The 14,933-nt window shown below is 41.9% G+C and overlaps 1 protein-coding gene and 1 long non-coding RNA gene across 33 annotated transcripts in view; both read left to right on the top strand.

The window, feature by feature from the left end:
• The window catches only part of LOC111925814 (regulating synaptic membrane exocytosis protein 1), a 135,892-nt gene extending 132,125 nt beyond the window's left edge, over positions 1 to 3,767 (top strand). For 31 of the 32 annotated variants that reach the window (XM_023922394.2, XM_086876249.1, XM_086876233.1 and 28 more), the window contains 3 exons: positions 213 to 314; positions 998 to 1,137; positions 1,528 to 3,764. In XM_023922394.2, coding sequence (XP_023778162.1) covers positions 213 to 314; positions 998 to 1,137; positions 1,528 to 1,746 — 461 coding nt within the window. In that variant the 3' untranslated portion in view covers positions 1,747 to 3,764. Of the gene's footprint in view, positions 1 to 212; positions 315 to 997; positions 1,138 to 1,527 lie in introns of all 32 variants that reach the window. The other variant, XM_086876264.1, reaches the window with a different exon arrangement.
• A 4,482-nt stretch (positions 3,768 to 8,249) lies between these two features.
• The window catches only part of LOC147654704 (uncharacterized), a 54,300-nt gene continuing 47,616 nt past the window's right edge, over positions 8,250 to 14,933 (top strand). The window contains exon 1 of the long non-coding RNA XR_015282942.1: positions 8,250 to 8,438. This is a non-coding gene — a long non-coding RNA (uncharacterized LOC147654704). The remainder of the gene's footprint in view (positions 8,439 to 14,933) is intronic.

Below are 14,933 nucleotides of genomic sequence, written 5' to 3' on the forward strand. Positions count from 1 at the left end.
TGAACTGCATACCAAGAGAGGGCACCATGCTCCCTAAGTATATATTATTTAGTCTTTGTTTAAGGATGGAGAATCTAAAGGGATCATCAGGAGACACAACTGGCAAAGTAATGCAGAAGAATTATATCAAACTAGTCTTTCTCACTCTTACACCTTACCTCCTGTGCTGTGCTGCTTCTCTAAAATGTGGGCTTCTTTCTTCTCCCTCTCAGGTGACATCCAGATTGGAATGGTGGATAAAAAAGGCCAGTTAGAAGTAGAAGTCATTAGAGCCCGTGGCCTCACACAAAAACCTGGCTCCAAATCTACCCCAGGTATGGAAAAAAACTGTACACAACAATGCTTCAAGAAGGCATCCGCTTGAACTAGTGTTACTGTCAGTGTCAATAATCTGCATAATGTGTTTTGTAATAATATTGTATCATTTTATAAGGACATTTGTTGAAGTTCTAGTTATTTATAGAAACAATTACTAGAGGAGATTTCGAATCAATACCCCAACACTGCTTATTTTAACACCTGGAACAATTCTTTTAGCTAACATTTAGAGAAAATGGTACTTTTCAATCTCCTTAGGAGCTAGAGATGAAAGAACAATTCATGTCTGTGTCATTGGAGTGGCATAGTTTTAAATATTCCTTTTGCTTTGAACTATCTCTAACCCTAAGCATTTAGAGAGAGACTCTGGAATAGCTGTCAGTGACAGCTAATTCTTGGAAAAAGAAAATGTTTTTAAAATTACAGAAATGAAGTGTAATTGTTGTTAGTAACATCTTAGATCATTACATTCAAAGTTTATAAAAATCAAATTGATTTCTTGTGGGCTGTGTCATCTGTTTTATTAAAATAATTGTATTCAGATTATGCAACTGCAAAGATAAAATGAAAATAACATGTGTCATTTTCTTTCTACTCTGCTTCCTTTTAAGGCATTTGTCCTCCATTTCAGATGTGCACTGTAAGTCCAAACATAACATTCTTGATGTTCTGTTTGCAGCTCCATATGTCAAAGTGTATTTACTGGAAAATGGAGCATGTATAGCTAAGAAGAAGACAAGAATTGCAAGGAAGACGCTAGATCCTCTGTACCAACAGACACTGGTTTTTGAGGAAAGTCCACAGGGTAAAGTCCTTCAGGTCAGTTTCTTCTTAATCCCATTTTTAGGCTGTCATTTGGGGAATCACTTGCATGTTTACTTAAATTTAACCAGTATGTGTAAATCCATTCCAACTAACTAAGCCTTTAATTTTATAAATACCATTAAACACATCCTTGTCGCTTGTGGTTTCAGACTTGCAAAATGTCTTATTGCATTAAACATTTCTCTGTTGTTGACTTTGCTCCTGTCCTGCCATAAGGTTTTCCCATGAAAGGGAAGCAGTCACTCACTCTTGAAAATAACATTTTCCTTATGCTAACACATATAATAGCAAGAGTGAACATACGTCAGCACGGGTTTAAGTATATACCCCTTTATAAGCATGGATTTGGGGACAATCATGAACCTTAATTTTATGTTCTTCCAGGTAATAGTTTGGGGAGACTACGGCCGAATGGACCACAAATGCTTCATGGGAGTTGCCCAGATCCTTCTGGAGGAACTGGATCTGTCCAGTGTGGTAATAGGCTGGTATAAATTATTTCCACCTTCATCACTAGTGGATCCAACATTGACTCCCCTGACACGTAGGGCTTCCCAGTCATCTCTGGAAAGTTCAACTGGGCCTCCCTGCATTAGATCATAGTAGCAGGTGCTGTCTATTCAAAACATCACCCAGGATAACAGTTGGAACCAGACATTCACATGATCAAGAAACACTGTTGGAGAGAGACAATCACTTCCGTTTTTGCTTGTAGTAGTTATCCAAACATATGTCTGTCTGTTGAGAGATGGCTTAAATTGACAGAACAAAGGTGTATCACATACAGCTAATCTATTAGCAGCTATCACTGATGCTTATAATGATTAAAAAAAAAAAAAAAAAATGAAAGAAAGAAATAAAGGAAAAAGAAAAGCGAGGGACCTTTAGATTCGACCTAAGTCAAAGATGACCCAAACTGGAAGCTCTCACTGTGTTAACAATGTTGTATTTTTCACATTTTGAGAGAGCCCTCAAGCAGTGTTACCTTCCTGGTGTTTCAGCAGTTTTTCTGTACTTGTCACTTCCACTAGTTTTTTGCCACATGATTATGCTAGTTTTGTAGAAGTCCTCACAATGCTAACAGAGACCCTTCCTTTCTTTTTCTAAACCAAACAAAAAAGGGCTGAAGCATATCTCTGTAAGCATCATTAAAGTGTTCAACAGCCACAGTTACAATTCCAGCGAGTTCAAATAGTTTCTCAGTTCTGGTACTTACAAGTCATGTGGGAACCCAGAACAAATAACCAATCTAAGTTACGCTCTTAAAAATAAAAATCATCACAGTGCCACTTTTTCTTTGTAAAAAGCAGATACATTTGCATTATATATATATAAAATAACTTTTCTGTTTATGATGTTTTGCATGGAAGAATTTTGAAGAATTCTGCAACTACTGCTGGGGACTGGTATAAAGCAGCTTTAGTCTTAATTTTGACATTGACTATGTTACTGGTAATGCAATTTTCCTCCTAGAAATGGAGAGGAAATACTTACGTTTCTGTGTATAAATGTATATTTGACTTCCCAAAATGTTGACCAGGAATGAATTGAGCATATGACACTTTCAGCTGTACCCAGGCTTCTCTGATGTGTGTCGCTTCAGACGCACCTGTCTGCCCTGGATAGAGCATGGTATGAGTTGTTCGGTGTTTCACTGGAAATTCCAGTTGAAATATTCTGCACTTACTAATGTTTTTATCAAATTTTAGTTTACATTTCTTTGAGATTGATGCAAGCACAAGGCTTGATTTTTTAACGCAAGATATCTTACTTTTTGGAGAAAAAAAATCAAATTTCAATTTGCTTTTTATTCATTTGAGTTCTTCTTGGCCTTGAAATCCCTTGTGATATTCTGTAAATGTGCGAAGAACTGCAGATTCCTGCAGGTGCATTGATATGTTTCCCCTCCTTTTACAGGCCATTCAATTTTGTGATCACACAAATAGAGCAGCATGACTTGGAACTGTTCAAAGCTGCATGCACGTTTTGTAAAAAGAGATGAAAAAGGTTATTTAATAATGTATGTTAGTTCCACATAGGCCAGCTTGTATGTTGCATGTACTTGTACAGTTTGCTCGTAATTACTATACTGAAGTAACCAAGAAATCTAAGCCATCCATTTTTCTTATAGACATTTTGCAGGTTTTAGCCAGGCTAGGTCTGTGGGTCTGGTGCTAAATGTCTATAGATGGACTTTATTTTTTACCCTATGGAAAACGTGATGTAGTACGGACCAAATTCCTTCTAATAACTATTTTGGTGTAGATTCCTACTGTGGGGCTGTAACACATGTAGAAACTGTGTACACACTAGGTTTTAATTCATAGACATACTGCCTGCACCAAGTGAACTATTTATTATTACTCAACACATGGGAATTATTCTGCCCATCTTTCCATAGGGCACAGATTGGTTACTGCTCGACCTGCTGAGCAGGAAGAACTCAAGCATTGGTGCACTACTACTAGATCCTGTTCTGTCTTAGTGGCCAAAAACCAACTAGCTATAATTCAATAGTATCTTTCTATTTTGACCACTTGTCTTAACACTCCCCTGTGCTTTTAAATGAACTTCCAACTCATGTTATGTAAACATGTTTAATAAAATTTCCTTTTCATGTCCAGTGTAGTAGTTGTGCTCTCTGTATGTTCTGAGGTTCATCTGTGATTCTGCTTGCTGCAGGACTGTGTGATATGTGTTAAGGAACAGTAAAATAAGTAATTTCTATGGTTCTTTTGATTGCTGTAATAGTGTATGTTGAAATCTGGGGCCAAAAACTGAGGCCTGGTGAAAGTCATGTTTGGTTGGCTTCCTTTTCCCTGAGAAAGCAGCCAAATTGTGCTCTCATTTGTTGAAGCAGGCAAATTGAAGTTTAAAAAAAAATCAAAAATAGCCAAATTACTATCTGTTGAAATCAAATCAGATTGTTGGAGAGGAATGATTCTGTGGCTGCTTGTAAAGTAGGGCAGTGGGGTGATACGAGTCAGGCACCAGGGCTTCACTTGGTGTGTACTGAGCCTTTAAGAAATGAGAACAACTACTGACCTTTGGCACTTTTCAAATCCATGAACATGCCCTTGTATTGTGATGCTGTTATGAACAATGCTTTGTAGAAATTTACCTGAGAGCAGAATTTGGCACTAAAATTTTGCTAGAGAAGCAAAGATTATGTACTTTTTTTTTTAATTTTTTTTTTTTTTTTTTTTTTTTAGTTTTCCATGTCCCACAAATATCTGGTCACAATTTAAAAATAACATAAAGACAATATTGCCTCACTTTGAACACTTTTGTTTATTACTTTATTTAACTGAAAACATGGTTAAGATACTGAAAAAATGACTAATTAAACATGGTAAATCTCTGAACAAAAGGCATGTTATTCTGTGTGGTGGGAGTGATCTGTTTAAATACAGAATTTTTCATGCTATTGCAAAAAGCCCTCAACTTTATTAATCTCTTTACTTTGAACATTGTGTCCAATACTAGGATATTTTTCCTTTCTGATCTTGAGAAATAAATAAAGTCCAGCATTTCTAATGTCACCCTAGTGAACAGAAAATATGGCAGCAAAAGAACATGCTAAAACATTTCATTTATGGTGTTTCTGATGAACGGGGATCATAAATGCTAAGATTTCAGGAATGAGGTAGTAGAGTGTGCTAGGTCAGATAAGTTGTGTGCTGGACTCCTTTCCCAGGGACTGCTCTCTTTTAAAAACTCATTGCTGAGTGCTGGGATTATAATACATAAATAAAACAGCTGAAGTTCCCTCTTGTTTTCCCTTAAGAACGCAGTACTGCCTTGCCAAAGCAAGATGCTGAATTTTTTTTAGTTTATGCCAACACCTATTCAAAGAGTTTTTAATAGAGAAGATGTCTCATGTTCCAGACTGCTATTCTTCAGGAAGTACAGCAGCACTATCACATCTGCATTTCCAGCACCCTCCTGTTGTCTGGTCTGACTGGCCTAAGCTGCTTCATCACAGCAGGTCTCCACAGAACCAAGATGCCCCTGTCCATGCTAGACTACTGATTATAGAAGGCAAAATAGTAATTCCATTTAGAACAATGCATACATTCATACAGAGGGCAGTAAAACAATCCTAGATACTTTAACAACTTGTCATGCAATTTAAACCAAAAAAATAAGATTTTCAAATTCAGCAAATACTGAAAAATAGAAATTCAAATAAATGTTGCAGTATAAACTAAAAAGATTTTTTAAAAAGTCTGTTTGATAACTGTATTTGCAAACTGCAGAAAGAGTGTCCTCACAGAGGGAAAAATGTAGCAATATTACACTTACATGTAAGAACAAAAAAGATCTAATGCTATCAAATTCAGAGTGAGAGATAGCTGAGAGGGAAATATTTTCTAAACATTACTTATTGAACAAAGTCTGTTAAAGGCCAAAGCCAACAGCAGCATTATACTTGGGCTGCTGTCTGTTAAAGATGCAGCAAAAGGGAGAGCCCATAAACATCATGCTCCAGTTTTAGAAAGGTATGCAGAGTGACAGATGGTCTGAGACTAAGTGAGCAACTCTTGAGTGCATAGGAATGGCAAAGCAACACCAAAAAAATTAATGGCAATTACAATAAAAAATAAATGCTTAAAAAACATGTAAAATACTTTCTTAGGATTTTGAAGGCCTGAGAATGCAGCCCTAAACCAGATAGAGAACACCTGGATTTGGAATGAGTCCCCAGGTATCCCTCACACCGCAGGTCAGAAGGACTGGATGTCTGTTAGCAGCCAGAGGCAGCTTTTTCTAACAGGGCAGTTTTCGTGTACAGCTTGCCCACACTCTTTTTCTTTGTAGACGATCTGACACGTTCACTGCCAGTGAGCTTAACTTTAAGGAGATGGGTGGGTATATTTAATCTCAAATTCTGCAAATTACATAAGAGAGTTTATTGCATCAGCTCTGATAAAGCTTCATGTATGATGTTAAAGAAGTCAGGTGCTCTGTGATGGGTAAACCAGTAAGTCAGAAAGAGGTCCCCAGAAGCAGAGCAGAAGCTAGGGGAGTATACAGGGGAGGAAAGAATGAGCAGAAATGGTACCTCTGTTCACCGGGGGGAACCAAAAAGGGAGACCCAGAGAAAAACTTGTGGAATAATTGCTTGGCCCCTTGTCTTTTTTACACAAACTCCAAAAAGAAGTGGTCACTTCCTGAAGCCTTATAGATGCAGTGTACATCTTCCTGAAGGGTCAAGGGATTTGGCCCAACTTCATTGCTTTGGTATTGGAAACAGTAGGGCTTGTCAAAAACACACCATGCACTGTTAGTTGACAAGGTGGTGTTAGGTCATAGGTTGGACTTGATGATCTCAAAGGTCTTTTCCAACTAATTGATTCTGTGATTCTCTTTTACTTTTTGACAAGGGACTCAATAGGAGTTAACCATGACAGAAGAAGTTGATGGTACAAATAATCTTTTGAGTTGCTCTGTACCTAGTCTCAAAAGGCACGTAAAGTCTGTAATTGCTGGGAATAGGAAGCATCAACAAGCCTCTCAAAGGCAGCTTGAGAGTGGCTTGCTGACCTCTTTCGCTTCTTTCAACCGGGTAGGAAAAAGGCCCTGAGATTTGCGAGGCAGCTGAAGTACAGTATCTGCTCTTCTAGCAGAGTAAAAAGTAAGAATTTTTCTTATTCCTTCCTCTTGTCATTGCTTTTGCAAAACTGTGAGGCAAAGTTTTGTGTAGTTTGGTGCCTGGACTCGGCTTTCAGTTGTTCTGTTCCAGTGCTGCCAGCAGCTCACTTGATCCCCAAGCCTATTGGTGGGACAGACCAGCATTCTTAAACTACTTATATTAAAATACAAATAATGCAAGCCTTAGGCTTGCATTATTCATCATGTACATGAAAAGACAGAGGGAAGAAACACATTGAATTTTCTTTTGTTGAAGAGCTCAAAACAATTAAATTCCAGTTGCAACAGACGTCGCTGCTGTGCTATCCATATTATCCTTCAGCTCCACTATACATGTGGGCTTCTTTCTTAGATGTCTGTTATGCCATTCCTAAATCATACTTACGTAAAAAAACCCAAAATATAAAGGAGGAAGGGAGATATTGCCATAGCAGACCTTAACCTTCTCTCTTTGTTTATGTGGGTATCTCCCCACCCTCCCAACACCAGCATTCATCTTAGTCTTGTTCTCCCATCATTTTTTTGTGTGATACCAGCTCAGAGCTGAATCTTCTTGTCTCCAAAGAATACCTGTTGGATTTGACAACATTTATATTTTTTCAGAGTGAATGGAGGAAGTCAGAGGACTGTTGAATACTTCACCTCTCTGGGGCTGCTCTTCAGTTTATGCGTGGCTGGTCTTGCGGCTGGTTTAATATCACTATTTCCCCCCCTCACATATCTCATGCGCACCGTGCATTTTTCTGTGCTGTAGGACATGGAACTTGGCCACTGATTTCAATGAGGCCAAACCCAAAATGCCTTTGTGACAAAAGGTGCCTGACACACACAGTGCACACAGTCTGGCAAGGCTCTTCTGGTGACAACACCCTAAGCAGGAGGCCAGCCATCCATTCCAGCTATGCAAAGCATAGAGCTTCGTCTGCCTTTCAAGGAGGCAACGATCCGTGCAGCAAAGGCAGAGGTGTCAGCCACTGTCTGTGACAGGAGGACATCGCCTGGCTCGTGGATGAGCCCCCTCATTTTCTGCCTTCACAATGCAAATGCCCTAGCAAGTAAGAGCAAAAGCCAGCATCTTCTGGAAATCCGCCGTCTTCAAGAGTGCAGCAGCAGAGCAGGGCTCTGGGCTGTAACAGCCCAGGTGGCCCTGAGGTGGCTGAGGGGCAGCGGGATGAAAAGCCGGCCGCCAAGCGCAGGCTTTGCAAGTACTGTTAGTTACGCAGAGACGTAAATCTGCTTGGGGAAACGCGCTTGGAGGGAAGCGCTTGGCTGCGAACAGCAGGAAGGGTAAAAGAGCCGTGGAACACGTACTGGGGACGAGGGGCACTCCGGGCGGGAGGGCGGCAGCCCCGGCGCCTCACGGCCGGCCGGCCCCGCCCGCCGCTCCGCCCGGGGCCGCCGGGGGGCGCCGCAGCACCGCGGGCAGCGCCGCGCGGGGCCGGGCCCGGGCCGCCCCTCGCCCCTGAGCGGGCCCCGGCGGGAATGCGGCAGCGGGCGGCAGCCTTTGTCAGGCGCTTTTTCTGGGAGAGAAAAAGGGGAAAAAAGCAGCTGTATTTTTTTTCCTCAAGTGTCGGATGTTCCCTGCGTGTGCGGTGAAACCGGGTGTGTGATCGCTGGCTGTGCCTGTCTGCTGGTTACACGTAAGAGCTCGCAAGCAGTCGAAAGTTCTGAAGGGGAATTCATAAAGCATACAAAGAAATAATGGTTATATTTAACAGTTCACCCTGTTCTCTGATTCAGTAGTGATTATGAACTCACTTAAATCAATGTAGTTCCTCTAAGGAGTGTTTAAAAAACACATTTTCCCCCAGTCCTGCATTATTAGCAGTGGCTGCCCTGACAGATTAATGTCAGGCTACTGTGTCGTTCGGCGACAAGGCTCATTTTGTTTTCCAAGTGCTGCTTTTATTGTTAGCCTGTGCTGTACCCTTGCTACACCTTCGAAACTTTCCGATTACGCTGCAAGTCAGATACCTCAGGAGAATTTCCTGCGACCAGGGAAACCTTGTGCTGGAGTATAATTAAACTTCAGTTATAACCTCTTTAAGGAGAAAAAAGAAGATAACTACTGCTGACAACCAGAATGGTTTGAAAACTCAGGTACTTCTTATCTAGCTGCTATCTCAGAAAGCAGTGTCAACAAGGGCATAAACCCAAAGATTTTGCTCAGTCAAAGGGGACAAAAATGCAGGCTGGACTTGGGGAACTAAGGTTTAGTTTGAGCTGAGATGTCAAAAAGCACCCAGCACCATGAAGGACCTAAGGCAGGGAACTGCACAGGACTGATTTGTGTAGTGCCATATAGCTTAGTGTGGCCTTTAAGTTGCCAGATCAATGGATTAAAGTCTACATGCCTTCAGCTCACCAACATCCTCAAACAGTAAATAAATAAATTCTGGGATTTGAGGCTCAGGCTGATCTGGCACAGAGAACCTTACAGTTCAGCTGAAGGCCATCAGACAGTGCAAATGTGCAAGGGCTGAGCCCTAAGGCCACTGACCATGCTAGAGCTTTTCTACACAGCTCTCAGTGAGGTAACAACACAGGACCCTGGCTTGGGACTCTAACCCAGCTGTTGGGAATCTAAAAAGGGAGCACAGCCAAAAGAATGATGCATAACTTGGTATTAAACCGAGAGTGAGCAGGGGACAACATGCTTTGCTGTCCCCCTGCTTGTTTAGCTTCAGCAGTGGTGTTCTGTTAGATGGCTATGAGAGAAGTGCTTACTTGTTATAAGTGCTTACTTTTTATACTTTAGAAGATCCCAGTCATAAAAGTGTGCAATTGTAAAACCTATCAGTTCTCAAATTAGCTGGCATGACAGGGTGGCTGGACTTGGTGTCAGCATCGCACTAGGTCATAAAACAAAACTTCATACACTTAACCCTGCATTTCCATCTTCCTGAAGTTCCCCTCTCCTGTGTAAGATATGGGAGGTCAACAGAAAGTGTCTTTGGAATTTTCCCCCCAAGCTTCAGGAAAAGAGGCCATTCCAGGGGACATGGCTGGTGTATCCTTATGTCCTGGCAATGCTTGGTTGCTAGAAAAGCTTCTCTAGTTAGTGATTGGCACAGCTTACAGCAGCCTTCAACCTGCTATAACATGCTCTGAAGTGAGGACAGCTGCAGGCAACACTTACTTCTTTTGAACTATGCTCCAGTCTGATGTGCACATGCTGCCCTTCAGCAAGCTATCACAATTGCAGGCAGAGAAGGGAGGGCCTTGCCTGCAAGCTACAGCCTCCAGTTGTGAAGTTCTCTTACTTCCTTGTGAATGGGGCTGGTGAAAGCCTGCCGAGTTGGCTTCACCTGGGTATCTGAGCAAGATTCAGCAGGACTTGTTCACAAAAGTTGACACCAGACCAAGCCCTTCAGATGCACATTCCTAAGCCCACTCCTCCCCTTTAGGGTATTTTATGCCAGCCACTCCCAGGTTTCCCCCCTCACCTTAATTAGCTTTTTGTAGGGATCAGCTCTGTGTGTGTGTGCATGCTAATGCTAGGAAGGGCTGTCAATGTAGCTTTGTAGCCCAATCTCTTCCATGATTCTATGGCTTTAGGGTGCAGCTTTTTTTTCCCAGTGCTTAAATGCAACACGTGGATATTAGGCAAGGGCAAGAATTTTCTTTTGCACACAAAACAAGGAAGTGTATTCTGCCTCACCACAGCTGCTGGAACCACAGCTGAACTGCTGAACCAGATGCACTTGCTAGCCTCTGCCCCTTCCCTCCTTGCTTTTCCTCCTCTGTAGAGTCTCTAGACAGCAGTCCCAGCGTGGGGACTGCAGAGTCTCTCTCTCATAAGGTGGATAGAGAAGCCCTTGGTAAGTGAGCTGCAGCCATGAGCAGAGCACTAGAGCTGAGAGCTGGCATGACCCCAGGGGAGTACTGAACCAAAGGATGTTACAAGGCAATTTGAGGAAACACCTCTTTGGACGTACACTAATAGGCTGGAGTTAATGGTCCTTGCCTTGCAGCCCTTGTAAAGTCCCACTGGAAACTGGCTACAGTAAGAGGGACTAGGAGAACAGAGACACAAATTGTTAGCTCCTGGCATGATTCAGAAGTATCTGTCCACATTACTGGTGTGAGTCAGAGCCTAGAAAGATCTTTGTGATCTGTGAAGATAACCCAAAGAATCCCAACCCTTGAGAAATAATTTCAGACATTAAATTGGTCTTGTCTCCAGATCTGAGCTAATTTTTGGCGGATGCAGAATTCCCTGGATGAAGGTTAAATAGAGTGGCTGAACTTACCTTGCCATTGGCTTTCTTGTTGGTTGGTTTGGTTTAGTTTTGGGTTTTTTAAATGCTTTTATGGTGGGTTTTTTGTATCTTTTCATGTTTCAAAAGGATTGAAAAGAAGTGGAAACGCTAACGGGTATTTTGGCTTGTTCTGCCGTGTAGAGGTTTTCTGTGCCAGTTACCTAGGAAACTGCTGTAGGATTGAATTTGGATGGATGTGTTGTCAACTGCAAGTGAGTACAGTGGCTTTTCAAGAGGTGGGGAAGAGTGTAAAATGCACAGAAAATATAAATGCCTGTAATGTGATTTCTGGGTAAGATGGTGGTCCTCTCATTTTGACTGGCATTTTGTGGGCACCCTGACAGCTGTACACAGGGATCGCAGATGGAGTGCATGGCCATGCCTTGGCACCTGAGCTTCAGGTTAGCATTCATCTAAATGTCAAACCATGACTGCAAAAAATAGTACTAAGGCTGCTATTAAGCATTTTGCCCATTTTATTGCAACAAAGTTATGATGATCCAAAGAAGTTACAGCCTTTCTAGACATTTGGACTGCAGCACTGCACAAGCATTTGCAAAAAAAATAAAATAAAATAAAAATAAAAAAAAAAATAAAAGACATTTTATTTGAGATTGAGATATGTCTAAAAGCTTATGCAATGAACAAAAATGTGACTGCAGAACTTTTCCTGGAAATCATCAAAAATTGGCCTTCTTTTAATACAGCAGCAACACTATGAAAAAGCAAATAAGTGCTTCTAAGTAGAATAAAGAATTCTACTGATGTCCGTTGGTTCTGCCATGATGGCTAAATCTGCAAGTGGTTACTTACCTCACAGGAGCCACAACTTAGAATGGTCCATGGCTGAAAAAAAAAATAGCAAAACAGTGGGGATTACTTAGTTAAAATAGCACTCCCACAATTTCTCCTATTCCCTCCCCCATTCCAAAACGCATACAGGATTAACACTTGGGTTTACACTGAACACAAATTTCCTTGTATTTCTCCTACAAAGTGCACTTCAAATGGCAAATGCAAACTCCTAGTAGTTTATTCATGTTATGACAGGTGTCACCAGTTGGCAAAGCTACACGTAATCTTCAAAGGTTTGGTTGCTTCCCCCGCCCCCAAGCAGGTGAGCAAGTTTCCAGCCTGTAAAAGACAGGTTGTGCTGCTTGTTTTGTGTTAGGCAAGTGCACCAGGTAAGAAGAAGCATTGCCCTTATTCATCTAGCTTAAGATCTGAGGCAGAACCTGCTTCACAGCCACTTTCAAGGCCAGCTTGTCCCTACTCCCTGCAGCTGTGCACCCACCAGTATGTTTATATCCCCTGCATTTCTCTCTGCAGATGCTTCTCTCTCCTCCCAGGGGTCTAAAATGAATGCTGAATTTACCAGTTCTAACTTCTGCTCTGACTCTCGGGTTGTGAGTGAGTGCTGCCGAGGCTCTACCTTCAGAGCAGGATCAGTCCCTTGGAGCTGAGGGTCAGATGATGGTCCCACCAGACATTTGGTCAGCTTGTATTGTGCTGGCACATGTATGTGACTAAGACAGAGCACCCTGTGGGCAAACCTGGACTCTGCCCCTGCCTGCATTGCTTAGCAGGAGGCCAGGCTGCATGGGCCCAGCTGCTGCTGCTGCTGAACTGCGGACAGACTCCAGAGTCAAAAAGAAGCTGTGGCATCTCCGATGTCTTCTCTGATGCTTATAAAAAATAGACACCCCTGATCACTATTTCTTCAACCATACTTTAACAATATTTACATTGGAGATTACCCAGAATCTATAAAACTGCATGCTGATGGGCCTGGAGGTCGCTCCAGTTCACTCTGTTGCATCCAAGCTTTCCCTCTGGCCTCTGTCTTTGGACATAGGCTGAAGTGACATGCAGAGCTGGACTCCCTTCCTCCCTGCTGAAGCAGATGTGCACACAGACCTAAGCAGACTTCTCTATTTCAGGCCCATCTGTAACCTGCATAATGAATAATGTACAATGAATTTGTGGTCTACATGTTTATTAAGTGACTCAGTATTTCCAGTGGAGATTTCATGCTCATGTTTTACTCACATCTTAAAACCCACTCACTCTTTTATTATCCCCAACAGCAGTAGGTGATAATAAATTATACAGCTGCAGATGACGGTAACTATATCAACAAACAAATTGTATCAATTTTCAGTGTGAGTTTAAAGCTTCGTTTACTGGTTGTGCAAACTCTGAAAAAGGAATTTGGGAATGCTGCTGCTGTTATTAAATGTTCTAACCGGGCGTTAATCCAAACCTTCCATAAGGCGTCTCTAAAGAAGATTTTTGCCTACTGTGTACCACTGCTTTTACATGCGAGATTAGGGATTTATATACGTAAGAGTAGAGAGAGAAATGTAACTAACAGAACAGTGACAGCTCTGTTTGTTACTCCATGGAAGGGCTGAAAGGCTGCAGTGGTGGATTTCAGAGCTAATCCCCCTCTGCTGCATATGTAGAAACACATTTGTACTTTCCGAAAAACAAAGGCTTGTAGAAAAGCGTCAATCAATCAACAGTGCAGCTACATTCTGTGTATTGAAGCAAGCTCACATGCTCTCTAAATTACTCTGGATCCTATTTTAAGCTTAATAAGCTACTCAGTAATTTGTATGGCTGTGGAAAGATGTGAGCCTATGCCACAGCAGCCGTTTTGAAACAGCTGACAGACCTGTGGTGAGGGATTGACTTTTTGGGAAAGTAGTTGTAGCTGTATTTGGAAAGTTACAGTATTTGTTCAAAAAGGAACAGAGGCTGTTTGTTGAGAAACTCGTATCTATGTGATAATGGTACACTTCAATCACAGGAAAGAATGCTTGTTCAAATATAAGTGCAGCTCACTATGGCACATGGTGTATTCTTGTTACAATTGAAAACTTTCCATTTTCAGTTTTTTATAATCATAGGCTATGTGGGAAAATAGGCCTGGATCTGTGTCACACACCTGAGTGATCCTTACCACCTAGGTGCTGGATGGAGCATGCAGGTGATGAGACAATAAATATGACTGAGACTCTCAGTGAGAGGAGACCATCCTGCAGGCTCTGATTTCTCCACATAATCATCCTGATCCTTGTGGGTCTGGGACAGGCTGAAGCGACTCAGAGCTGACTAAGCTGCTGCATGACTAAGCCTTCTGGACCTCACCAAACTCAATAACTAATACTTTTAACTGAGCTGCTGATCACCGTCCTGACATGCCAGCTGGGTTTTGCATGTTTCATTGCCCATAAATATGGTTACGGCTGTCATGAACCTTTTCTGTCTGCTCCTTTTGCAGCTGTTCCCAGGGGTTGAGAAGGAGCCCTCTGCCAGTGGAGCTGAGGAGGTTTCAGCTCAGAAAGCTCTTGGAAAAGGGCCCTCGGAGAGACTGAACTTAATCCCCTCCCTTTAATTGCTATTGGGACACAGCAAAAGTACATACTTGCAATTAAGGTTGGCTGTTAAAGTGTTCTTGGAGCTTGACACCATTAACTTTGACACTGAGAACTTGAGGCCAGACCTTAGAGCATTTCCTCCTGCAACATGACCAATGTTTGCATGATTAAGTAAGACCAATTACAGATATAAGTCAGTTCTTGTTAATCTGATGTTTCTTATCATGTCCTATACATTCATCTCCGTGTTTTTAAAACATCTGTCACTGCCCACTGCACTGGCAGTGCCCAGTGATTGCTCCCACAGCCAACAATCCTGCCTTAGACCAGTTCCGTGTTCCTCTTGCTTCCCAATGTCTTCAGCTGAGGAGCAGAGGTCTTGTCCCCCTCTCCAGCAAGAACAGTCTCAGAGGAGATTGCTTTATGATTAATTTACATGTCCTTGAATTGGGGGAGGATGGGGTATTTACAGCCAAGCCTAGACTAATTT

This window comes from Cyanistes caeruleus, chromosome 2, assembly GCF_971803275.1.
Source record: "Cyanistes caeruleus chromosome 2, bCyaCae1.hap1.1, whole genome shotgun sequence".
Classification (NCBI taxonomy): domain Eukaryota; kingdom Metazoa; phylum Chordata; class Aves; order Passeriformes; family Paridae; genus Cyanistes; species Cyanistes caeruleus.